We start from the raw sequence: 27184 nt of genomic DNA, 5'->3' as shown, positions 1-27184 counted from the left end.
CAGAGATAATACACACAGCGATGTCACAGTACAGGGATAATACACACAGTGATGTCACAGTACAGGGATAATACACACAGTGATGTCACAGTACAGGATAATAAACACAGTGATGTCACAGTACAGAGATAATACACACAGTGATGTCACAGTACAGGGATAATACACACAGTGATGTCACAGTACAGAGATAATACACACAGTGATGTCACAGTACAGGGATAATACACACAGTGATGTCACAGTACAGAGATAATACACACAGTGATGTCACAGTACAGAGATAATACACACAGTGATGTCACAGTACAGGGATAATACACACAGTGATGTCACAGTACAGAGATAATACACACAGTGATGTCACAGCACAGGGATAATTCACACAGTGATGTCACAGTACAGGGATAATACACACAGTGATGTCACAGTACAGAGATAATACACACAGTGATGTCACAGTACAGGGATAATGCACACAGTGATGTATGTGGCCACTGGAGACTGAACAGAGGTTTTCAGTGTCACCCAACTTTCTAAAGCTTCTGAATGGATGAACTGTCCAGTTACTGATTGCAGTAAACCCCCAGCACTTCCCCTGCTGTTGTATCCAGTGTTCTTCCCCCATTGTGCCCAGGGCCGTCTTTAATATTGATTGGACCCTGGGCAAAAATGTACTTGGGCCCCGTGGACCCCGCCTTCCCACACCTTAGCAGGCAATCACGGCCTCCACCACAACACACACAAAAAATCCACACACCTGGTAGAGTCCAGTGATTGACTGTAAATACTTCCAGTTCTGAAGACTCCAGCGGCTCAGGATCAGTGATCTGGGCAGCTGGGCTCAGGCTGGAAGTGGGCACCGCTCTGCAGGGAGGAGACCTGGGCTCGGCTCACCCTAGTGTTACAGTGCACCCCAGCACCCCACAGTATGCAGTATAGCACCCTATAGTATACAGCACCACACAGTATGCAGTATAGCACCCTATAGTATATAGCACCCCACAGTATGCAGTATAGCACCCTATAGTATACAGCACCCCACAGTATGCAGTTTAGCACCCCACACTATACAGTACCCCACAGTATATAGTAGAGCAGTATAGCAGCCCATAGTATACAGCACCTCACGGTATACAACACCTCACTGTATACAGCACCCCAAACTATACACGATACAGCCCCCCACACTATACAGTACAGCAGTATAGCACTCCCCCCCCACTATACAGGCCCCCCACAGTATACTGCCCACCACACAGTATACAGGCCCCCACACAGTATACAGGCCACCCCCCCCCACAGTATACAGCCCACCACACAATATACAGCCCATTACACAATATACAGCCCACCACACAGTATACAGCCCACCACACAGTATACAGCACCCCACTCAGTGGCGTACCGCCCATAGAGGCAGACCACGCCACTGCTATGGGGCCCGCGGCACTGGGGGGCCCGTAGCGCAGATAAGGCCCCGCCCACTGATGACCAGCAGCCGGCTATGCGGCTGCTTTTCTCCCCAGGGCCCCCCCCCCATGTTTAGCTGAATCGCCTCCCAGAGGCGCGGCTAAGTCCTAGACACCCGCCCCCCTCCTCAGCGCTGCGCTCTGAAACACCCGATCCTCCTCTCGTCGGCGTCCCAAATCCCGTGCAGGCGCAGTGCCGGCGATTGCCTGCGCTATGATAAGATGACTGACGGCACTGCGCCTGCGCGGGATTTGGGATGCCGGCGAGAGGAGGATCGGGGTGTTTGCCGCAGAGCGCGGCACTGAGGAGGGGGGTGTTGAGCACTTAGCCGTGCCTCTGGGAGGCGATTTAGATGAACTTGGAGGCGTTATTAGTTTTCAAACTTAGCCGGGCACGGCACTTCAGAGGGGCGTTCCTGGGCACCGTGGAGAAAGAATAACAGCGTCATTTACATATCATAAGAATCGATTTTTTGAAGACATGACAAGACTCACAATCAAAAGAACAAGACAGATGGAAAACAGGTACTCTGTTAAACATGGATTCATGAAAAAAAAATTGGGGGTAAATTGCTAGTGACAGATTCCCTTTAAGGCTACTTTCACACTTGCGTTCAGAGCGGATCCGTCTGGTGTCTGCACAGACGGATCCGCACCTATAATGCAAACGCTTAGATCCGTTCAGAACGGATCTGTTTGCATTAACATGAACAAAAAAAAAAAACATTTTTTTTTTTTGTTCATGATAGTGCAAACGGATCTGTTTTGACTTTACATTGAAAGTCAATGGGGGACGGATCCGTTTGAAAATTGAGCCATATTGTGTCAACTTCAAACGGATCCGTCCCCATTGACTTACATTGTAAGTCTGGACGGATCCGTTTGCCTCTGCACGGCCAGGCTGCAAGCAGCGTTCAAGTGTCTGCCTGCTGAGCGGAGGACAGACGGAGCCAGACTGATGCATTCTGAGCGGATCCGCATCCACTCAGAATGCATTAGGGCTGGACGGATCCGTTCGGTGCCGCTTGTGAGAGCCTTCAAACAGAACTCACAAGCGGAGACCCGAACGCAAGTGTGAAAGTAGCCTAACATGGCACCCCAAATAAGGAGACCTGCAGGCTGCAGCAGATATCCCATGTGACAGGTCACCCCCAGGAAACCCCTAACAGTTTCTGTAGGTCATGTATAAATTTATTTAATGGGGGTGTGGCATGGGAGGAGCAAAGTCAGGAAGTGGGAGGGGCCATGGTGGGTAGTGGGCGGGGTTAAGGGGCCCAATTCAGATTTTTGCTATGGGGCCCAGTGATTCCTATGTACGCCTCTGACCCCACTATACAGTAGTTTACAGTATATTAAAATAACAGCCCCTGTCACCTTTTTCTGATGTAATCTTTACACAAAAAAGCTCCACAGTTAACTTCTGCAACACTCAGTAGGACCTGTGATGACCTCATAGCCATGTGACCAGTAATTGCTAGGTTACTGGTCACATGGTAATGATGTCATTAAGGTCCTAGAGCAAAACTCATTAAGGTCCTAGAATTAAGATCATTAACACAGTACGATCATGATGCCTGTGTAGCCGACAGCCTGACACCCGGGGCAGTAGCTAGCAGGGCTCAAGAGGCAGCTGCCTTGGGCCCCCCAGGAGCAACTGGGCCCAGGGCAGCTGCCCCTTTTGCCCTTTGGTAAAGACGGCCCTGATTGTGCCCCCTCCTCTGTCTTTGTCTTGGTCCCCATGGGATAATCCAGCACCGGTCAGGTCCCTATAATCCAGCACCTGGTGAGGCCCCAAAAATCCAGCACCGGTCAGGTCCCTATAATCCAGCACCTGGTGAGGTCCCAATAATCCAGCACCCGGTCAGGTCCCATTAATCCAGCACCCGGTCAGGTCCCATTAATCCAGTACCCGGTCAGGTCCTATTAATCCAGCACCCGGTCAGGTCCCTATAATCCAGCACCCGGTCAGCTCCCATTAATCCAGCACCCGGTCAGCTCCCATTAATCCAGCACCCGGTCAGGTCCCTATAATCCAGCACCCGGTCAGGTCCCTATAATCCAGCACCCGGTCAGGTCCCTATAATCCAGCACCCGGTCAGGTCCCTATAATCCAGCACCCGGTCAGGTCCCTATAATCCAGCACCCGGTCAGGTCCCTATAATCCAGCACCCGGTCAGGTCCCTATAATCCAGCACCCGGTCAGGTCCCTATAATCCAGCACCCGGTCAGGTCCCTATAATCCAGCACCCAGTCAGGTCCCTATATTACAGCACCCGGTCAGGTCCCTATATAATCCAGCACCCGGCGAGGTCCCTATAATCCAGCACCCGGCCAGGTCCCTATAATCCAGAACCAGGTCAGGTCCCTGTAATCCAGCAACCGGTCAGGTCCCTATAATCCAGCACCAGATCAGGTCCCTGTAATCCAGCACCCGGCCAGGTCCCTGTAATCCAGCACCCGGCCAGGTCCCTGTAATCCAGCACCCGGCCAGGTCCCTGTAATCCAGCACCCGGTCAGGTCCCACTAGTGCTGAGGTAAAGGAATTTGAGGTGTGTAATTTGGGGAATCCTGGTGCTGATGGCGATGAAGCTGAGTCCAGTCTGCGCTGTGTATAGTTTCATGCACGGACAATAGTCCCTGATTGATCGAATGCGTCTGATTTGCGGCCGCCGCTCCGGTCCCACGAGGACTTTCATTAGTTGTTAATATTAATGGGCTCTTAATGAAGATAAAACATCTATTTATAGAAGGTTCCCCGGAAGAAAAGACGCTGATTTCAAAGTGGCGACAATCACGGAGTAAATGTCGCCGCCAGCGTCACTGAATAATGGACTTTGATGAGAAATAATTGTATCTTCAAAGACAAATAATCCACTGAAGTCTGTGGGGTCACGAGGGCAAGGAACGACCCTCCGCGAAGGGCTCTGCGCTGCGACCGGGGGCGGCAATGTCCAGTGACCTCTGCTCTAGCGGCGGCGGCGGCCATGATTATTGTGTGAATGCCCCCCCTGCAGGGTGTGGGAATATAGTCTCTAATTGTACATCCGTTTCTTCTCCAGCTTTACCTCGCTCAGCAGCTGCCTGGCATTGTGCAGACTGGCCTCAGGCAATGGAGCTCCTGGGGAATGGTCCTGGACTAGGGACCGTGATCTTATTGTCCTTTGTATTTTAATCCTCTGGGCCCCCGCTCTTGTGTGGCCCCTGCTGAGCTCTTGTGTGGCCCCTTCTGGATTTTATACATGTGATTGATATGGACCCAGTACTTAGAAGTAGGGGGTGCGGATGGGACCTCATTCCTGTTATAGTGGTGCACTGTCCCTTTAAGAAGGTAACAGTCTCAGAAGTAACTTGTAGATACAATGTATCTTTGTCGGTTCCGTTTTTTCCATCCAGACACAATCCGCCATCGGCTGCGGCTCGGGAATATTATCGGTGATTTCACACCTCGCGTCAGGTACAGAATAAATACACAGACGTCATCCTCATCACAAGGAAATTAGCTCTAACATAGATGTGCTGATCCTCCAGTCACACGCAGAGCTGCAGGCGCCATTTTGTATCTTTTCTGATACTCCAGTCACATCCAGAGCAGCACTTACATGCTACTATCATGCCTTTTCACCCACATCCAGAGCCACAGTCGGGGACAAGAACCGGCGCTGTACCTCACAGGACCCGGAGCGCCCCCATTCATTGCTTCAATTACTCTGCTAAATTTATTTCAGGGGGCGTGTCTTTAACAAGGGGGGCGTGTCATTTCTATGGCAGACGGTAACGTTAGAAGGATGGAACTGAGAGTGTGCGTCCACCTCAGTGAGGTGGATAGAGAAATTAGAAAAAGAGCAAACAGCAGGTGGCGCTACACAAATTACAAAAGTGCTGGTGTGAAAACTGTGGAATGTTTTTCATAGAACAACCCCTTTAAACAATGTCTTAAACTCCAGTCACCTCCAAATCTGCAGTCACAGTTCTGCTGTTACATTGTGTTTTACACTCTAGTCACCTCCAAATCTGCAGTCACAGTTCTGCTGTTACATCGTGTTTTACACTCTAGTCACCTCCAAATCTGCAGTCACAGTTCTGCTGTTACATCGTGTTTTACACTCTAGTCACCTCCAAATCTGCAGTCACAGTCTGCTGTTACTTGCTATCACACCTCCTTTGTCAGCCATGGTTCCTAACTAATCGGCACTAACTGGGTATCGGTGTTCCCATGATGCACTGCTTTCTCCCAGCAGAGGACTGTGATTGCAGCTCTGGATGTGACTAGAGTATATGCCCCAGACTTGTTCTTGGTATGCAGCACTCGTGCCGCCCCTCCTCCGGTCCAGCGCTCAGTTCCCAGTGAATTTTCTGCCAGTTTGACGAATAACGTTGAGCCGATAAGAGATTCCATCTCCCGCTGCCGAGCGCCTTATAATAAAGGATTTGCAGCCCCCCCCCCCCGTTCCTCCAGTAATGTAATACACCGGAGGGAAGGGTCTCTACAGATGGCGTGCAGCATTATTGTCTGTTTCTGGGAAAGCTGGATGCGAGAAGGTTGTCATTTTTTCAGCCCACCTTTACCTCCCTGGCGCCAGGCTGCCGCTCACTGACAACCCTTGTGGGTGCGTCGGCCATGCCGGTTGTCGCCAAGCTTCCCCCGCTCCAGGGTGACTTGTCATTCAGGAGCCTGAAAAGCTGGGTGACGGCCCCGTGTTTCCTGCAGTGACTCCACAAGAGGCGTTCTTGATTCTGCAGTATCAGCGTCCCCTGCTGGTTCAGTGTCTGCTCTGGTGATCTGCATTCTGGGAAGTGGGGTCTTTACACCCGGCTGTGTGCAGTGCAGGAGAGTTTATTACAGGAGAATTGCAGCTCTAGATGGGACTGGAGCACAATACATGGTAAGTGACAGTCGTTCAGGGTTCTTGTCGGTCTGCGCTGGGCGATGCTCAGTAATCAGCGCCTCAGGCCGGACATGAGGCCCCGCAGGTGACCGCAGCAGAGAACCGGAGCGAGAGCGATAGTTCTGGGTTCTAGGTCACAGGCGATGCTCCGTGATCCTCTGTCGATGTTCATCTTCTTTCCTTCTGTTTCAGCTTGTGACGAGTGGAAAGTTCTGCAGAAGCCCAATCTGCACCGCGATGTCAACCGCTTCGGCCACTCTGCCGTAGTCAGTAATGGGTAAGACCTCACGTTTCACATTCACAGTCCTGTAACCGTAAAGAATCAGTGACGTATTGCGGGGTTGTGGTAATAATAAGACAGCACTGCGCCGGTGTACGGGGCAGGAACATGTCCAACCGGATGTGTCTGCAGAGTAGCCTCCATAGATCACTCCTCTTACAGTAAAGAATCAGTGACGTATTGCGGGATTGTGGTAATAATAAGACAGCACTGCGCCGGTGTATGGGGCAGCAACATGTCCAACCGGATGTGTCTGCAGAGTAGCCTCCATAGATCACTCCTCTTACAGTAAAGAATCAGTGACGTATTACGGGGTTGTGGTAATAATAAGACCGCACTGCGCCGGTGTATGGGGCAGGAACATGTCCAACCGTTTCCCGGATGTGTCTGCAGAGTAGCCTCCATAGATCACTCCTCTTACAGTGAAGAATCAGTGACGTATTACGGGGTTGTGGTAATAATAAGACAGCACTGCGCCGGTGTACGGGGCAGGAACATGTCCAACCGGATGTGTCTGCAGAGTAGCCTCCATAGATCACTCCTCTTACAGTAAAGAATCAGTGACGTATTGCGGGGTTGTGGTAATAATAAGACCGCACTGCGCCGGTGTACGGGGCAGGAACATGTCCAACCGGATGTGTCTGCAGAGTAGCCTCCATAGATCACTCCTCTTACAGTAAAGAATCAGTGACGTATTGCGGGGTTGTGGTAATAATAAGACAGCACTGCGCCGGTGTATGGGGCAGGAACATGTCCAACCGTTTCCCGGATGTGTCTCCAGAGTAGCCTCCATAGATCACTCCTCTTACAGTAAAGAATCAGTGACGTATTACGGGGTTGTGGTAATAATAAGACAGCACTGCGCCGGTGTATGGGGCAGCAACATGTCCAACCGTTTCCCGGATGTGTCTCCAGAGTAGCCTCCATAGATCACTCCTCTTACAGTAAAGAATCAGTGACGTATTACGGGGTTGTGGTAATAATAAGACAGCACTGCGCCGGTGTATGGGGCAGCAACATGTCCAACCGTTTCCCGGATGTGTCTCCAGAGTAGCCTCCATAGATCACTCCTCTTACAGTAAAGAATCAGTGACGTATTGCGGGATTGTGGTAATAATAAGACAGCACTGCGCCGGTGTATGGGGCAGCAACATGTCCAACCGTTTCCCGGATGTGTCTCCAGAGTAGCCTCCATAGATCACTCCTCTTACAGTAAAGAATCAGTGACGTATTGCGGGGTTGTGGTAATAATAAGACAGCACTGCGCCGGTGTATGGGGCAGGAACATGTCCAACCGTTTCCCGGATGTGTCTCCAGAGTAGCCTCCATAGATCACTCCTCTTACAGTAAAGAATCAGTGACGTATTACGGGGTTGTGTTATTAATAAGACAGCACTGCGCCGGTGTATGGGGCAGCAACATGTCCAACCGTTTCCCGGATGTGTCTCCAGAGTAGCCTCCATAGATCACTCCTCTTACAGTAAAGAATCAGTGACGTATTGCGGGATTGTGGTAATAATAAGACAGCACTGCGCCGGTATATGGGGCAGGAACATGTCCAACCGTTTCCCGGATGTGTCTCCAGAGTAGCCTCCATAGATCACTCCTCTTACAGTAAAGAATCAGTGACGTATTGCGGGATTGTGGTAATAATAAGACAGCACTGCGCCGGTGTATGGGGCAGGAACATGTCCAACCGTTTCCCGGATGTGTCTCCAGAGTAGCCTCCATAGATCACTCCTCTTACAGTAAAGAATCAGTGACGTATTACGGGGTTGTGGTAATAATAAGACAGCACTGCGCCGGTGTATGGGGCAGGAACATGTCCAACCGTTTCCTGGATGTGTCTGCAGAGTAGCCTTCATAGATCACTCCTCTTACAGTAAAGAATCAGTGACGTATTGCGGGGTTGTGGTAATAATAAGACAGCACTGCGCCGGTGTATGGGGCAGGAACATGTCCAACCGGATGTGTCTGCAGCATAGCCTCCATAGATCACTCCTCTTACAGTGAAGAATCAGTGACATATTGCGGGGTTGTGGTAATAATAAGACAGCACTGCGCCGGTATACGGGGCAGGAACATGTCCAACCGGATGTGTCTGCAGAGTAGCCTTCATAGATCACTCCTCTTACAGTAAAGAATCAGTGACGTATTGCGGGGTTGTGGTAATAATAAGACAGCACTGCGCCGGTGTACGGGGCAGGAACATGTCCAACCGGATGTGTCTGCAGAGTAGCCTCCATAGATCACTCCTCTTACAGTAAAGAATCAGTGACGTATTGCGGGGTTGTGGTAATAATAAGACAGCACTGCGCCGGTGTACGGGGCAGGAACATGTCCAACCGGATGTGTCTGCAGCATAGCCTCCATAGATCACTCCTCTTACAGTGAAGAATCAGTGACGTATTGCGGGGTTGTGGTAATAATAAGACAGCACTGCGCCGGTGTATGGGGCAGGAACATGTCCAACCGGATGTGTCTGCAGAGTAGCCTCCATAGATCACTCCTCTTACAGTGAAGAATCAGTGACGTATTGCGGGGTTGTGGTAATAATAAGACAGCACTGCGCCGTTATACGGGGCAGCAACATGTCCAACCGTTTCCCGGATGTGTCTGCAGAGTAGCCTCCATAGATCACTCCTCTTACAGTAAAGAATCTATCAGGTGATTTCCTTTGATTCCTGCTATACTTCCCCCCGTCCGCTGCTCTTACAGAATGCTGTTGTCCGGTTACGTTTTGGGACTTCCGTGTACCTGCGAGTGACGCTCTTGTTGATGCAGAACTTTTTAGCACTTTCTGTAACCATAAAAAATCCTTCCTGATAATGAATTCCTTTTCTCGATTGTTTTCCGGCTGTTCTCTCCCTTTTTAATGTTGGGCAATGTCCACCCTTCCTTAGATATCTCTGCAGGATCTGTTAATGGATTTGTATCGTTTACCGCTTTTACTGTGAAGAATCCTTTCTCTTTGTGCCTCTGATCCACGTTGTAATGGTGGCTGATTTTGCCCGTCAGGTCCATGTTCATATTCGGTGGATTCTCCAGCGTGCTCCTGAATGACATCTTGGTGTACAAACCTCCGAGCTGCGAGGCGTTTCACACTCGGGAGCGGTGCACCAGCGCTATACGGGGCATCAGCTGTCTATGGGACCAGGGTCATTGCGTGTCCTGGGAGACCGTGCACGCCAGCAGCAGCCTATTCCGCGCCCACTGTCCCAACAAGTCCGGTAAGCATGGCACTTGTAGTTCTCCACATACACTTTGCTTATCCTGATCCTGAGTTACAGCTTGGCGTATGCTCCAGTCACACCCAGAGCTGCAGCTACAATTTTGTTGCCTGCCTTTGAAGGCGTCTGCCTGACTTTGTAAGATAACATGTCCTTATTACCCCTCGCCCGCAGCGCCAGCAGACGACAGATGCTACAAGAACACGGACTGCGCCAGCTGCACCGCCAACACCAACGGCTGCCAGTGGTGCGACGACAAGAAGTGCATGTCCCTGAGCAGCAACTGCAGCATGGTGAGGACGTGGGGGCGCCAGGGAGGACGCGGGGGCGCCAGGGAGGAAGTAATTGGCACTTTCACTGGATCCCTCATCAAACTGCACATGGAGCCCCCCCAATCTGCAGCATTTGTCAGAAATAGCGGGGTCTCTGGATAAATATTAACCAGAATTCTGCAGCTTGTAGCACAATCTGTCACTATTTTCAAGATCTCAGCTTGTTGTCAGTGAATGAATATGTCCTTGTTTACATACAGAGGCTGAAAACCTGAGCATGTCTAAGACCCTGTTCACATCAGCATCTTGGGAGAACCCCAGGTTTAGTCCACGGATAATTCTCACAGCTGAGAATGTGTTACAGTGTATCGGTATAGTGATAAACACACCAGCGGCACAAATCTCTCTCCTGTTACAATGTATCATTATAGATAAAATGTATCAGTCTGGAGTGCAGGATGTTTAGATCAGAGGGCTACAACTGTAACAAACCTTCAGCTGTGAGAAATATTATGTCAGAGTGAATTTTTATTTTCTATTCAGTGGCAGAAAGCAGAGATCTTGCAAATGTAGGTATAAGTTGCAGGTATAATTTCTGGCTTTAGAATGTGTGGGGGACGGATAGATGCCCCCGTACGGGAACCTAAGTGAATTTTTGGGCCAGTATGGGAATGTGGATGGGGAATGTGACGCTGACATATAACACCCAGCTGTATGGGGTCAATATGAGAAAATATTAAGTGCATTATGGAGATAAGCGGCCACCACAGACCCCTGGCACCACTTATCTCTGATATGATCAGTGATCACTGGATTCCAGTAAGCCTTGGTCTTCAATCTGTGGTTCCCCAGCTGTTGCACAAAACTAGAACTCCTAGCATGCCTGGACAGCTTGGAGTTGTAGTTAGCTCCAGATTGGTCGCTGTAGGTGCAGCGGCATATACCCCGGGCAGTATATATACGCTGTATAATCCCCGGTGCGTTGTGTTTGGTGACTGATTGTCCGTTTTTCAGTCTGTGAAGAATTACGTGAAGTGTTATGTGAGGAACGAGCAGATCTGCAATAAACTCACCAGCTGCAAAAGCTGCTCCCTCAACCTGAACTGCCAGTGGGACCAGCGGCAGCAGGAGTGCCAGGCCCTGCCCGGTGAGTGCCCGCCGCCTGCCCGACCCTGCCTGATACCCCGGGCAGTACTGACTGCGTTCTCTTGTCACAGCTCATCTATGTGGAGAAGGATGGAGCCACGTGGGGGACGCCTGTCTGCTCATCAACTCCAGCCGGGACAGCCATGACAATGCCAGGGTGTACTGCCACAACCTGAGCGGCAGCCTCGCCTCCCTCACCACCCCCAAAGAGGTGGACTTCGTGCTGGACGAAATGCAAAAGTATACAGTACAGGTGAGAAAACCACGTAACGCTGCACACTACAGCCGCACAGTCATCGCACTACAGCCGCACAATCATCACACTACAGCTGCACAATCATCACACTACAGCCGCACAGTCATCACACTACAGCCGCACAATCATCACACTACAGCCGCACAGTCATCGCACTACAGCCGCACAGTCATCACACTACAGCCGCACAATCATCGCACTACAGCCGCACAATCATCGCACTACAGCCGCACAATCATCGCACTACAGCCGCACAATCATCGCACTACAGCCGCACAATCATCGCACTACAGCCGCACAGTCATCACACTACAGCCGCACAGTCATCACACTACAGCCGCACAGTCATCACACTACAGCCGCACAATCATCACACTACAGCCACACAGTCATCACACTACAGCCGCACAGTCATCACACTACAGCCTCACAATTATCACACTACAGCCTCACAATTATCACACTACAGCCTCACAATCATCACACTACAGCCGCACAATCATCACACTACAGCCGCACAATCATCACACTACAGCCGCACAATCACCACACTACAGCCGCACAATCATCACACTACAGCCGCACAATCATCACACTACAGCCGCACAATCATCACACTACAGCCGCACAGTCATCACACTACAGCCGCACAGTCATCACACTACAGCCGCACAGTCATCACACTACAGCCGCGCAGTCATCACACTACAGCCGCGCAGTCATCACACTACTGCCGCGCAGTCATCACACTACAGCCGAACAGTCATCACACTACAGCCGCACAATCATCACACTACAGACGCACAATCATCTGACCACGCTCTAGCAGATGAGAGTTGTATTCTGGGTAAAATTGCACAACTACCAAATACACCTGCACGAAGGAAGCCAGGGGAATAGGCTGCTGTCAGTCTCTTTAGTTCCTCTTCAGACTCCTCTGTCCTCCTCCAGACTCCTCTGTTCCATCCAAACTTCTCTATCCCCCTCCAGAAATCTATGTTGTCTCGAGACTCCTCTGCCCCATCCTCCAGACTCCTTCATCCCTTCTGCAGACACCTCTGTCACCTTCCAAACTCCCCTGTCCCCTCTAGGCTCCTGTACTACCTCCTCCAGACCCCTCTATTCTCTCCAGACACCTCTGTCCTCCCCAGACTCCTCAGTCCCCTCCTCCAGACTCCCCTGCCCCCTCCTCCAGACCCCTCTGTCCTCTCCAGACTCCTTTGTCCTCTCCTCCAGACTCTTTTGTACCCTCCTCCAGACTTCCCTGTCCCCTTTTCCAGACTACTCTGTCCTCTCCAGGCTCCCCTGCCCCCTCCTCCAGACTCCTCTGTCCTCTCCAGACTCCCCTGTTCTCTCCAGACTCCTCTGCCTCTCAAGACTCCCCTGTTCTCTCCAGACTCCTCTGTCCTCTCCAGACTCCTCTGTCCTCTCCAGACTCCTCTGTCCTCCCCCAGACCCCTCTGTCCTCCCCCAGACCCCTCTGTCCTCCCCCAGACTCCTCTGTCCTCCTCCAGACCCCTCTGTCCTCCTCCAGACCCCTCTGTCCTCTCCAGACTCCTCTGTCCTCCTCCAGACCCCTCTGTCCTCCTCCAGACCCCTCTGTCCTCCTCCAGACCCCTCTGTCCTCTCCAGACTCCTCTGTCCTCTCCAGACTCCTCTGTCCTCCTCCAGACCCCTCTGTCCTCCTCCAGACCCCTCTGTCCTCCTCCAGACCCCTCTGTCCTCTCCAGACTCCTCTGTCCTCTCCAGACCCCTCTGTCCTCCTCCAGACCCCTCTGTCCTCTCCAGACTCCTCTGTCCTCCCCCAGACCCCTCTGTTCTCCCCCAGACCCCTCTGTCCTCCCCCAGACCCCTCTGTCCTCTCCAGACCCCTCTGTCCTCCCCCAGACCCCTCTGTCCTCTCCAGACTCCTCTGTCCTCCCCCAGACCCCTCTGTCCTCCCCCAGACCCCTCTGTCCTCCCCCAGACCCCTCTGTCCTCCTCCAGACCGCTCTGTCCTCCTCCAGACCCCTCTGTCCTCCTCCAGACCCCTCTGTCCTCTCCAGACTCCTCTGTCCTCTCCAGACTCCTCTGTCCTCTCCAGACTCCTCTGTCCTCTCCAGACTCCTCTGTCCTCTCCAGACCCCTCTGTCCTTGCCAGACCCCATTGTACTCCTCCTATATCTGCCTTCATGGTGGGGGGGATTTATTTGGGAGCCCCGATATTACGTATCTGATCCATCTGAAATCGGGGGTCTGCATGGCTTTCTAAGGGGTATGGGCCTCTTAAATGCTGTAACTGTCCGTGATTGTCGCGCTGTGCTCTGGTAATACGTGATTGGCGTCCGTTCTCCTTCACTCGGGGGACATATCGCGCCGAGCCTTCATGTGACAACACTTTTCATCACTCTGTCATTTCTGTCACTTTTCGGTGGTCGTGCTGTGTGACTCGGACCCTTGTGGTGCTCCCCCCCCTCTGCTAAAAAGCCTTTTTACCAACCACGGCACAGCTTTTTATATATGGAGAGCAGGAGTCTGTAGATAAGGGGCGTCTCAGGGCGCTGCTGATCTCTGGTCACCAGGCTCTGAGTCTCATGAAGGAAAATTCATTGTTCCAGTAAGATCCTCACTGACCCCCACTAATAAGCCCCGGCGTCCCTATAAATGATTCATGGCGCTCGTCTGTCGTCCTCATCTGCTCGGATGACACTGCTGATAGAGCAGATGACAGTTTGCGGTCGGCAGGGGCCGATCCGCAGAGAAAGTCGTTAACGCACAATTTACAACCGCAGCAAATGGACGTTATTATCCGCAGCCTCACACTGTGAACAAGGCCAGTTGACGGGAATATTCCGGAAATCGCCGTGGCGGCAGCGGCTGCCCATGCGCCTGGATGTTGGCAGGCAGCCCTGAGAGGAGAGGAAGTGCCGCGTCTTCACGGTCACTTTCTGGGTCCTACCCACAATGCCCTGCTGCTCCATGGTGGCAGAGAGGGATGCGTGCGTATGAGGAGTCTGGGAAAGCTGGGTGACTATTCATGTGCCAGAGATGGCTGCCATATTGGTTTTCCATTGGTCATTCAGGAATCTGGGAAAGCTGACTTGTTATATAATGTCATATCCCACTTGCCTGTAGCAATGTATAAAAAGGAGTTTGTAATTCAGGAGTCCGGGAAAGCTGAGTCGCAGTCGCAGTGTGTCTGCCGTCACAGCTCCAAAGGTGGACATCACCCAGCTTTTCCTGCTTCCAAGTCCCTAGGCCCCATATCAGTTCATTTCTAGAATACCGTCATTCCGGCCCCTGGGAAAGCTGGGTGACAACATATGAAGCTGCCATTAAAGCTTCGGTAGTGAATGTCACCCAGCTTTCCAAGATGCCAAGTCTGCGGAGGACATATCCCATGATGCCATATCAAAGCATAACTGGGATTTTACCATTCAGGACTCTGGGAAAGCTGGGTGAGAGCATATAAGGTCACAGCTCCGAAAGTCATTGTCACCCAACTTTCCCAGAGGACAGTTCTTTTTGTACAGGGACAGATCTCCATATTAATGCCTGACTAGGCTTGTGTCATTCAGATCTCTGGGAAAGCTGAGTCAGTCATTGCCCACAAATGATGAAAGTAATGACATGCATTGATGCAAGAGAAACCGAAAAATAGTCCGACATTTCCCGGACACCGGCTCCTGCCTTATAGATGGCACAACTCAGACGGGGCCCCGCACTACCGCACATTTAGGGGCCAATTACTGATTGGAGTCGTGTCATATTCAGTTGTGCTGATGCGCTCCTCGGCAGGGTTTTCAGGTGACGCTGTCCCTTTAAGAAGCAGATCATCTCTCCCATCGCCTTATGACTCTGATTTCTGTGAAGCGTTCTGTCTCATTTTGCGTGGCGCTCCGAGTCCTCGCATTTCACGACTTCACTAGAAAAAAACAGAATTTAAGTTTATTAAGAATTTAGAAATGAAATTATCACATAAATAATACACTGAGCCTAATGAGGATCCGCACGGCGGGGAACTGATACAGCGACGCTCGCCAAGAGGGATGTCAGACCGCATGTCGGAATCACGGAACGCCAGAATATTCTCCGGATAAAATGATTCTCAGCAGGAAGTGAGATATTCATGAAGAGCAGCTGATTATCTGCAACATGAACTGCAGAGATGTATAGAGCCGTATGATATGTACTGCCTGCAATTATATTCTATCCGTCACTGCAGAGCGGTGATGTCACCTCCTGTATGATATATAACCGATATCTGCAGAGCGGTGATGTCACCTCCTGTATAATATATAACCGATATCTGCAGAGCAGTGATGTCACCTCCTGTATGATATATAACCGATATCTGCAGAGCAGTGATGTCACCTCCTGTATAATATATAACCGATATCTGCAGAGCGGTGATGTCACCTCCTGTATAATATATAACCGATATCTGCAGAGCGGTGATGTCACCTCCTGTATAATATATAACCGATATCTGCAGAGCAGTGATGTCACCTCCTGTATAATATATAACCGATATCTGCAGAGCGGTGATGTCACCTCCTGTATGATATACTGTATAACCGATATCTGCAGAGCAGTGATGTCACCTCCTGTATAATATATAACCAATATCTGGAGAGCGGTGATGTCACCTCCTGTATAATATATAACCGATATCTGCAGAGCGGTGATGTCACCTCCTGTATAATATATAACCGATATCTGCAGAGCGGTGATGTCACCTCCTGTATAATATATAACCGATATCTGCAGAGCAGTGATGTCACCTCCTGTATGATATATAACCGATATCTGCAGAGCGGTGATGTCACCTCCTGTATGATATATAACCGATATCTGCAGAGCAGTGATGTCACCTCCTGTATAATATATAACCAATATCTGCAGAGCAGTGATGTCACCTCCTGTATAATATATAACCAATATCTGCAGAGCAGTGATGTCACCTCCTGTATAATATATAACCAATATCTGCAGAGCAGTGATGTCACCTCCTGTATAATATAACTGATATCTGGAGAGTGGTGATGTCACCTCCTGTATAATATAACTAATATCTTTAGGGCAGTGATGTCACCTCCTGTATAATATAACTGATATCTGGAGAGCGGTGATGTCACCTCCTGTATAATATCACTGATATCTGGAGAGCGATGATGTCACCTCCTGTGTAATATAACTGATATCTGGAGAGCGGTGATGTCACCTCCTGTATAATATAACTGATATCTGGAGAGCGGTGATGTCACCTCCTGTATAATATAACTGATATCTGGAGAGCGGTGATGTCACCTCCTGTATAATATAACTGATATCTGGAGAGCGGTGATGTCACCTCCTGTATAATATAACTGATATCTGGAGAGCGGTGATGTCACCTCCTGTATAATATATAACCGATATCTGCAGAGCGGTGATGTCACCTCCTGTATAATATATAACCGATATCTGCAGAGCGGTGATGTCACCTCCTGTATAATATATAACCGATATCTGCAGAGCAGTGATGTCACCTCCTGTATAATATATAACCGATATCTGCAGAGCGGTGATGTCACCTCCTGTATGATATACTTTATAACCGATATCTGCAGAGCAGTGATGTCACCTCCTGTATAATATATAACCAATATCTGGAGAGCGGTGATGTCACCTCCTGTATAATATATAACCGATATCTGCAGAGCGGTGATGTCACCTCCTGTATAATATATAACCGATATCTGCAGAGCGGTGATGTCACCTCCTGTATAATATATAACCGATATCTGCAGAGCAGTGATGTCACCTCCTGTATGATATATAACCGATATCTGCAGAGCGGTGATGTCACCTCCTGTATGATATATAACCGATATCTGCAGAGCAGTGATGTCACCTCCTGTATAATATATAACCAATATCTGCAGAGCAGTGATGTCACCTCCTGTATAATATATAACCAATATCTGCAGAGCAGTGATGTCACCTCCTGTATAATATATAACCAATATCTGCAGAGCAGTGATGTCACCTCCTGTATAATATAACTGATATCTGGAGAGTGGTGATGTCACCTCCTGTATAATATAACTAATATCTTTAGGGCAGTGATGTCACCTCCTGTATAATATAACTGATATCTGGAGAGCGGTGATGTCACCTCCTGTATAATATCACTGATATCTGGAGAGCGATGATGTCACCTCCTGTGTAATATAACTGATATCTGGAGAGCGGTGATGTCACCTCCTGTATAATATAACTGATATCTGGAGAGCGGTGATGTCACCTCCTGTATAATATAACTGATATCTGGAGAGCGGTGATGTCACCTCCTGTATAATATAACTGATATCTGGAGAGCAGTGATGTCACCTCCTGTATAATATAACTGATATCTGGAGAGTGGTGATGTCACCTCCTGTATAATATAACTGATATCTGGAGAGCGGTGATGTCACCTCCTGTATAATATACCTGATATCTGGAGAGTGGTGATGTCACCTCCTGCATAATATAACTGATATCTGGAGAGCGGTGATGTCACCTCCTGTATAATATAACTGATATCTGGATAGCGGTGATGTCACCTCCTGTATAATATAACTGATATCTGGAGAGCGGTGATGTCACCTCCTGTATAATATAACTGATATCTGGATAGCGGTGATGTCACCTCCTGTATAATATAACTGATATCTGGAGAGCGGTGATGTCACCTCCTGTATAATATAACTGATATCTGCAGAGCGGTGATGTCACCTCCTGTATAATATAACTGATATCTGGAGAGCGGTGAGGTCACCTCCTGTATAATATAACTGATATCTGGAGAGCAGTGATGTCACCTCCTGTATAATATAACTAATATCTTTAGGGCAGTGATGTCACCTCCTGTATAATATAACTGATATCTGGAGAGTGGTGATGTCACCTCCTGTATAATATAACTGATATCTGGAGAGCGGTGAGGTCACCTCCTGTATAATATAACTGATATCTGGAGAGCAGTGATGTCCCCTCCTGTATAATATAACGGATATCTGCAGAGTAGTGATGTCACCTCCTGTATAATATCACTGATATCTGGAGAGCGGTGATGTCACCTCCTGTATAATATAACTGATATCTGGAGAACAGTGATGTCACCTCCTGTATAATATAACTGATATCTGGAGAGCGGTGATGTCACCTCCTGTATAATATAACTGATATCTGGAGAGCAGTGATGTCCCCTCCTGTATAATATAACGGATATCTGCAGAGCAGTGATGTCCCCTCCTGTATAATATAACGGATATCTGCAGAGCAGTGATGTCACCTCCTGTATAATATAACTGATATCTGGAGAGTGGTGATGTCACCTCCTGTATAATATAACTGATATCTGGAGAGCGGTGAGGTCACCTCCTGTATAATATAACTGATATCTGGAGAGCAGTGATGTCACCTCCTGTATAATATAACTAATATCTTTAGGGCAGTGATGTCACCTCCTGTATAATATAACTGATATCTGGAGAGCGGTGAGGTCACCTCCTGTATAATATAACTGATATCTGGAGAGCGGTGATGTCACCTCCTGTATAATATAACTAATATCTTTAGGGCAGTGATGTCACCTCCTGTATAATATAACTGATATCTGGAGAGCGGTGATGTCACCTCCTGTATAATATACCTGATATCTGCAGAGCGGTGATGTCACCTCCTGTATAATATAACTGATATCTGGAGAGCAGTGATGTCACCTCCTGTATAATATAACTAATATCTTTAGGGCAGTGATGTCACCTCCTGTATAGTATAACTGATATCTGGAGAGTGGTGATGTCACCTCCTGTATAATATAACTGATATCTGGAGAGCAGTGATGTCACCTCCTGTATAATATAACTGATATCTGGAGAGCGGTGATGTCACCTCCTGTATAATATAACTGATATCTGGAGAGCGGTGATGTCACCTCCTGTATAATATAACTGATATCTGGAGAGCGGTGATGTCACCTCCTGTATAATATAACTGATATCTGGAGAGCGGTGATGTCACCTCCTGTATAATATAACCGATATCTGGAGAGCGGTGATGTCACCTCCTGTATAATATAACTAATATCTGGAGAGCGGTGATGTCACCTCCTGTATAATATAACTGATATCTGGAGAGCGGTGATGTCACCTCCTGTATAATATAACTGATATCTGGAGAGCGGTGATGTCACCTCCTGTATAACTGATATCTTTAGGGCAGTGATGTCACTGCTGTGTAATATCTCTTATATCTTGTGTCACATGTCTCCTTTCTTCTCGATTACAGAAGCTCTCCCCGTGGGTCGGGTTGCGGAAGATCAATGTCTCGTACTGGGGCTGGGAGGACATGTGCCCATTCACTAACACCACCCTGCAGTGGCTCCCGGGTGAGCCCAGTGACTCAGGGTTCTGTGCCTACCTGGAGAGGGCAGAGGTGGCAGGACTGAAGGTGAATCCCTGCACTGCCATGACGGACGGCCTGGTGTGCGAGAAGCCAGTAGGTAGGTGATATACGCCCATGGTGGAGAGTCTCTATTATACTATACCGCCATCTCTATAAACAGCCACATGTGTACAAAGCCCACAGGTGATAGGTGTGACCATGGAGAGCGCAGCTGAAGGACCTGCGGCCCGGAAACGGACCGGCCACAGCGACCTAATACATACATGGCTCTGTGTAGTCCAGGAGGTCGGCCTGTGTGTTCACCAGCGGAATATAAATAAGTGAACCCGTCACCAGCCAATACGGATATAAAGTGAGGCATTGTGGGTAGCTGGCTGACAACAGGAGGGAGCGGAGATATTTGTGACCAGGATGGGGGTGACGGTGCAGAATAGTGCAGAGCCTTGTAGACTGGTAGCAGAATCGGGTCCATTCTACAGCAGCCAGCAGAATAGTGAGCGCAGCTCTGGAGTATAATACAGGATGTAACTCAGGATCAGTACAGGATAAGTAATGTATGTACCCAGTGACTCCACCAGCAGAATAGTGAGTGCAGCTCTGGAGTATAATACAGGATGTAACTCAGGATCAGTACAGGATAAGTAATGTATGTACACAGTGACTGCACCAGCAGAATAGTGAGCGCAGCTCTGGAGTATAATACAGGATGTAACTCAGGATCAGTACAGGATAAGTAATGTATGTACACAGTGACTGCACCAGCAGAATAGTGAGTGCAGCTCTGGAGTATAATACAGGATGTAACTCAGGATCAGTACAGGATAAGTAATGTATGTACACAGTGACTGCACCAGCAGAATAGTGAGTGCAGCTCTGGAGTATAATACAGGATGTAACTCAGGATCAGTACAGGATAAGTAATGTATGTGCACAGTGACTGCACCAGCAGAATAGTGAGTGCAGCTCTGGAGAATAATGCAGGATGTAACTCAATGATTTTCCTAGTCTACGACGTAAAGTCATAGTTTTATTAAAGACACGGAGGCTCCTATTGCTTTCTCCTTCTTTACTGTCCACCAATAGCAGCAAAGAGAAAAAATGTACATACAGGAAACAACCATAGTAACCAAGGTCCCTGCCCTATGGCCCCTATAATAGGCCGCTCTTCCTCTGGACCTTCCTCTTTCTTTGAGAACCTGGTGCCAACATCACGAACACCCCAACGATAACTCCAAACTGTGACTGGAACGGATAAGTCCAACGCCAACGAAGCGTATTCAGCTAGCCAACCTGGCCCAACTGTAGTATAGACATCAACCGGGAACACGGCTTCTTAGAATGGAAAGAGCTTCATCCTGAAAAAGAGAACAGACCATAGGCCCAGGTGAAACAAACATGTCAGGACCAGAAAGTCCAGAATCCCTTTACTCAAATCGACCCATTAGGGATTAAAGGACTGAAAACAATATAAATCTGAATAAATAACATGAAAGATGATGGCAACTAAATAAATATTATAACAATAATGACAATAACAATAAAAATCTTAAAAAGATCTATCATACAATGAGGCAATAATAAACTACCCCTGTAACAAAAAACCGCGAGGAGCCCCAAGGGAGGGAACCAGGGTGGGCAATACTCGCCTCCGTGTCTTTAATAAAACTCTGACTTTACGTCATGAAATAGGAAAATCATTTAGTTTTACAGCAAGACACGGAGGCTTCGTATTGCAAGTTCAAAGCCTGTCAATGGAAGAAAATAAATTAGGTGGAGGACGGAAATAGAACTCCCTGAACGTGGTAACATTAGACCAATCAGCCAGACGCATAACATCCTCCAATCTGGCCCCTGAAACCGCCAAGGCGGTGGCAGAGGCCCCACGCGCAGAATGGGCCGTGAAGACAGAAGTGTCAACACCCGCTAACGACATGACCCACTTAAGCCAGCTTGCCAACGTAGGGCTAGAAACCGGTCCAAAAGGATGTCGGATAGAAAGGAACAACTGAGATATGGCGGGAGAACGATGTGCCAAAGTCCTGGATTCGTACTCCTTAAGGCACGCCACAGGACACAAAATCGGAGAGTAAGTGAAACTGGGATAGGAGACAAACCGGATGCTAGTCTTGGTGCGATGCGAAATGTTAAAGGTGACCCCCTCTGGGGTGAAAAAACGAGCATCATAGTCAAGGGCCCTAACATCCGAGACCCTCTTGCAAGAAATAAGGCAAAACAATGCCAACAATTTAGCGGACAATTGCCTAAGTGAAAGGGCAGAATTCTCCGGTCAAGAGGATAAAAAGGAAAGGACCAGGGAGACGTCCCATGTAGTGGAAAAACGAGGCAGAGGAGGACGTGCCAACCGAGACCCACACAACAGGCGAGAGACCGAAGGATGCTGACCAGCCGGAACACCCTCGTAACCTAAATGGGTAGAAGAAATAGCGGACCTGAAAAGGTTAATGGTCCGATACGCCTTCCCCGCCTCGAAGAGAGAGGTGAGAAACTGTAGCAGGTGAGCTACAGGCGCCGAAACGGGATCCAAGTCCCGTTCCACGCACCAGTTAGCCCAAGTTCTCAAGGCTGCCCGGTAAGACTTTCTGGTGCCGGGAGCCCATGCGTTGTCCAGTAACTGTCGAGTCGCTTCCGAAATGCCATCGTCAGCTCCAGGTGTCCGGAGATCCGGCACGCCAGCAGCCATAGGGATCCGTCGAGGAGAAGTGGGTGGTGCAGACCCTGAGGGTTGCGCAGGAGATCCGGACTGGTCGGGAGAAGAAGAGGTATCTCCACTAGGATCCTCAGCAACGAAGGGAACCAGACTTGAGACCCCCAGAACGGAACCACCAACACCAAGTCCACCAGATGACGTTGAACCTGAAGGAGCGTACTCGGAATCATCGAGAAAGGAGGAAAAGCGTAAAGGCGGGATACCGACCAATCTTGGAGAAACGCATCCACCGCCACTGCTTCCGGATCTGGACGCCAGCTGAAAAACCGGGTGAGTTGCCTGTTGAGCCGAGAAGCAAAGAGATCGACAGACATCGGACCCCATATATCCGAAATCGCTGAGAACACCTCCGGATCCAACTGGCAATTGCTGCCGTCCGACAGGTAGCGCAAGTTCCAATCCGCACGAACGTTGCTGAGCCGCGGTAAGTATTCCGCCTGCACCATGATGTCCCTGGACAAGCAAAACGACCAAAAATCCTTGGCTAACCGAGCCAAGGTTGCCGAGTGAGTACCTACCAATCGGTTGACATACCGGACCGCCGAGATATTGTCCATCCGCAGTCTGATGCAAGCGTTGGCGATCCCGTTGGAGAAGCTCCTCGCTGCAAACGAACCGGCTAGGAGCTCCAAGGCATTGATGTGGAGGAGGGATTCCTCCGCCGACCAGGCTCCCCCCGTGGAGACTCCATTGCAATGGGCGCCTTAGCCCTGGAGGCTCGCATCCGACTCGATGGTCAACTCCGGCAGAAATCCGAAGATCGCTCTGCCGTTCCACGCCTCCAGATTGGCGATCCACCAGCTCAACTCCTCTCGGGCTTCCGAGTCCAGAACCACCGCGTCCGCAAAGGAGGCACCGGTCCGAAGATGGGCGATCTTCAGTCGCTGGAGAGCACGGTAGTGCAACGGGGCCGGAAACACAGCCTGAATCGATGAAGCTAACAGACCGATGATGCGAGCCAGGTGACGTAACGAGAGGTGGGGAATGAGAAGAGCATGTTTCAACTCCTTGCGAATCGCCCGCAACTTCGCCATCGGAAGACTGAGGGACTCCGAGAGCGAATCCACCATGAAGCCCAGGAACTCCATCCTCTGAGATGGGATGAGGCATGACTTCTCCTTCTTGAGGAGGAAACCGAGATCCGACAGCAGGTCCGCTGTCCACTGTAGATGTTCCAGCAATCCCACACTGGACTCGTGCATCAGTAGGATGTCGTCCAGGTAAATGATGAGACGTACGCCCTGAGTCCTCAACCATGACACGACTGGACGCAGCAGCTTGGTGAAACACCAAGGAGCTGAAGACAGCCCGAATGGGAGACAGGTGAACCTCCAAATCTCTCCTCTCCACCAGAACTGGAGCAGATCCCTGGAATGAGTGGCCACTGGGACCGTCAGGTAAGCATCTTTTAGATCCAGCTTTACCATCCAGTCCCCAGGAACTAACAGGTCTCGAAGGAGGTGGATCCCCTCCATCTTGAAATGACGGTAGCGTACCACCGTATTCAGAGCGCGAAGGTTGATGACAGGTCTCATCTGACCCCCTTTTTTCTGGACGAGAAAAATATTGCTGATCACACCCCACCCAGAAGGAGGTGCTCGTTCTATCGCCTGTTTTTGCCTGAGAGAGCACAGCTCCACGTCTACCAGAGCGCAATCTGGGCGCGACAGCGGTACAGGCGGAGGGGAGGGAACCAGGCAAGGGGACCCCGTGAGCTCTATGTGAAATCCCCTGACCGTGGTCAGTACCCATGGATCTGAGGTGATGAGGCCCCAAGCATGAGAAAAAAGTTGGAGACTGCCCCCTACACAAGGGACCATAGAATCCCCAATCTGGGGAAGACTTACCCAAGGGTCTGCGAGAGCTGGGGTTGCCTCTGAAGGAGCGAGATCGCCACTGGCCTCCTCTTGTAGAGAAGAAGGGTAAGGGTTGCGCTGGTCCTGGAAGGGAGGTCGCTGTCCACTGGAACCACTGCTCGCGCCACGGGCCTGAAAGTTTGCACGGCCGGACAGGCGGCCCCTGCTACTGCCGGCCCGATGAGAGACCCTTCCCTGGAATACCCTGCGCATAGAGGCCTGTGCTTTGTCAAGCGCGGTAAAGGTACCCACGAATCGGCCCATATCCTTAATAAAGGAATCGCCGAAAAGGAGACCCTGGGCGTCCTTACCCGCCTCTGTGAGTGCCAAAGTCGCCAATTTGGGCTCTATTTTAAACAAGATGGCTTTGCGCCTCTCAATTGCCAAGGAAGTATTGGCGTTACCGGCAATACAGATTGCCCTTTGGGTCCAACCCCGCAATTCTTCGGGATCTATTGGGGAGCCCTCATTTCTAGCCGCCTCGGCCAATTCAAAAATCTTGGCTAGCGGGCCAAAGATATCTAAAACCTTATCCTGGCAGCTGCGCAGAGCTGAATCCAGGCCCTTTTTTGGGTTCCAGCCAGTCTTGGCCAGGAATTGTGACATCTTGGGATCCACAACAGGAGTGTCACATACTTTGTTGGGGACTAGTGGTCTGGGACACTCGGCCCTAAGTTTGTTCCGTGTCTCACGGCTCAGAGGGTGATGCACCCAGTGTTCTAAATAAGCCCCCACATGGTCAGTGGGAAGCCACTCCGCCGAACGAGGGTGATGCAAGGTCTCAGGGTCGAACATCGGTTCGCCTGATGTATCTAGCAAAGCCTCCGATCGGGTAACGTTAGATGAGGACGCTACGTCCTTGGCAGAGGAGGCCGCAGTAGCGGATACTGAGGGACCCTGAGTCAGACATATCAGGTGATTGTGCTCTAGCGCACTTCCATGTCCGCGCCCGTTCTGCCTGGCGGGAAGAGGCCCTTTTTCGTGAACTATGCACGATCTCTTGGGTGGCAGGATGCGCACCAGTCAAGGTCTCCTGTGGCACAGGAGGGTCATTAGAGGTAGGCTGCGGTGTAGCAATAGGGTCTTGTAAAGACATACTAGCGGGCTGGGCGGACAGAGCCTGGGTGATGCTTTGTGACAATATAGTCGACATGGAGCCCATGGCTGCCATGATGGCATCAGACACAGAGCGCTGCAGGGCAAGCGCCTGTGCGTCCACCTCAGTGGTGTTCTGACCCTCAGGGGAGGAGGGGGGAACATTTGTGGTAGGAGTAAGTGTAGGGTTAGACATGATACCCCAATAATACGGCCGGGCAATAGAGGGCACACTGGGGGCTAGCTCTAATAGAACCTGTAAAATCGCAGGGTAAATCGCAGCTAATTCACAGTGGAAGCGCACGCCTGAGCAGCCGACCGGAGCAGAGCGCAGGAGCCGGAGACCGGGGAGACACTCAGTGGCCGGAAGCGCAGAGGGAACAGGAAACCAGACAAAAAGCCTGCGAATCGCGGTACAATCGACACCAAAATGGCCGCCGAGATCTCGCGGCCGGCAGAGCTACTGAAGGCGCTCACAGGAATGGCGCCGCAGAAGCGAGGGGAAGAAGGCCCCACCCCCAAACGCCGAGGAAAGCGTGGGGACCGAGCAGGTAAAACAGAGGGAACGCCGCAATGAGCGGCCCCCGCCGAGAATCGGGAAAACGCAGCAGTCAGATAAAAGGAACGCAGGGAAGCGCCAAATGGGGAATACAACCAAGCGCAGGGGAAATAGAAAGCCCACAAAGGTAATAAGCGGGCAGAAACCCCCAAGGGAGCGCTGCCAGCAAGGGTTAGTCACCCTGGGTTGGAGCAGCACAAAGGATCAACATAAACACAAACCATATAGAAAAACAACAGAAACTATAGGTAAAGGTGCACTTAACTGGTGGCAGCAGCAAGGAAAGAGGAAGGTCCAGAGGAAGAGCGGCCTATTATAGGGGCCATAGGGGAGGGACCTTGGTTACTGTGGTCATTTCCTGTATGTAAATTTTTTCTCTTTGCTGCTATTGGTGAAACAGTAAAGAAGGAGAAAGCAATAGGAGCCTCCGTGTCTGGCTGTAAAACTCAGGATCAGTACAGGATAAGTAATGTATGTACACAGTGACTGCACCAGCAGAATAGTGAGTGCAGCTCTGGAGTATAATACAGGATGTAACTGAGGATCAGTACAGGATAAGTAATGTATGTACACAGTGACTGCACCAGCAGAATAGTGAGTGCAGCTCTGGAGTATAATACAGGATGTAACTGAGGATCAGTACAGGATAAGTAATGTATGTACACAGTGACTGCACCAGCAGAATAGTGAGTGCAGCTCTGGAGTATAATACAGGATGTAACTGAGGATCAGTACAGGATAAGTAATGTATGTACATAGTGACTGCTCCAGCAGAATAGTGAGTGCAGCTCTGGAGTATAATACAGGATGTAACTCAGGATCAGTACAGGATAAGTAATGTATGTACACAGTGACTGCACCAGCAGAATAGTGAGTGCAGCTCTGGAGTATAATACAGGATGTAACTCAGGATCAGTACAGGATAAGTAATGTATGTACACAGTGACTGCACCAGCAGAATAGTGAGTGCAGCTCTGGAGTATAATACA

General features: G+C 49.9%; 1 protein-coding gene across 1 annotated transcript in view; it reads left to right on the top strand.

Annotated features, from left to right (window-relative positions):
• The window catches only part of ATRNL1 (attractin like 1), a 130032-nt gene that overhangs the window by 86278 nt on the left and 16570 nt on the right, over positions 1-27184 (top strand). The window contains exons 11-16 of the mRNA XM_044299757.1: positions 6551-6635; positions 9657-9868; positions 10043-10161; positions 11155-11287; positions 11358-11539; positions 19841-20054. Coding sequence (XP_044155692.1) covers positions 6551-6635; positions 9657-9868; positions 10043-10161; positions 11155-11287; positions 11358-11539; positions 19841-20054 — 945 coding nt within the window. The remainder of the gene's footprint in view (positions 1-6550; positions 6636-9656; positions 9869-10042; positions 10162-11154; positions 11288-11357; positions 11540-19840; positions 20055-27184) is intronic.

Source organism: Bufo gargarizans, chromosome 6 (genome assembly GCF_014858855.1).
Source record: "Bufo gargarizans isolate SCDJY-AF-19 chromosome 6, ASM1485885v1, whole genome shotgun sequence".
NCBI classification, from domain to species: domain Eukaryota; kingdom Metazoa; phylum Chordata; class Amphibia; order Anura; family Bufonidae; genus Bufo; species Bufo gargarizans.
This window is presented reverse-complemented; position numbering and strand designations above follow the sequence as displayed.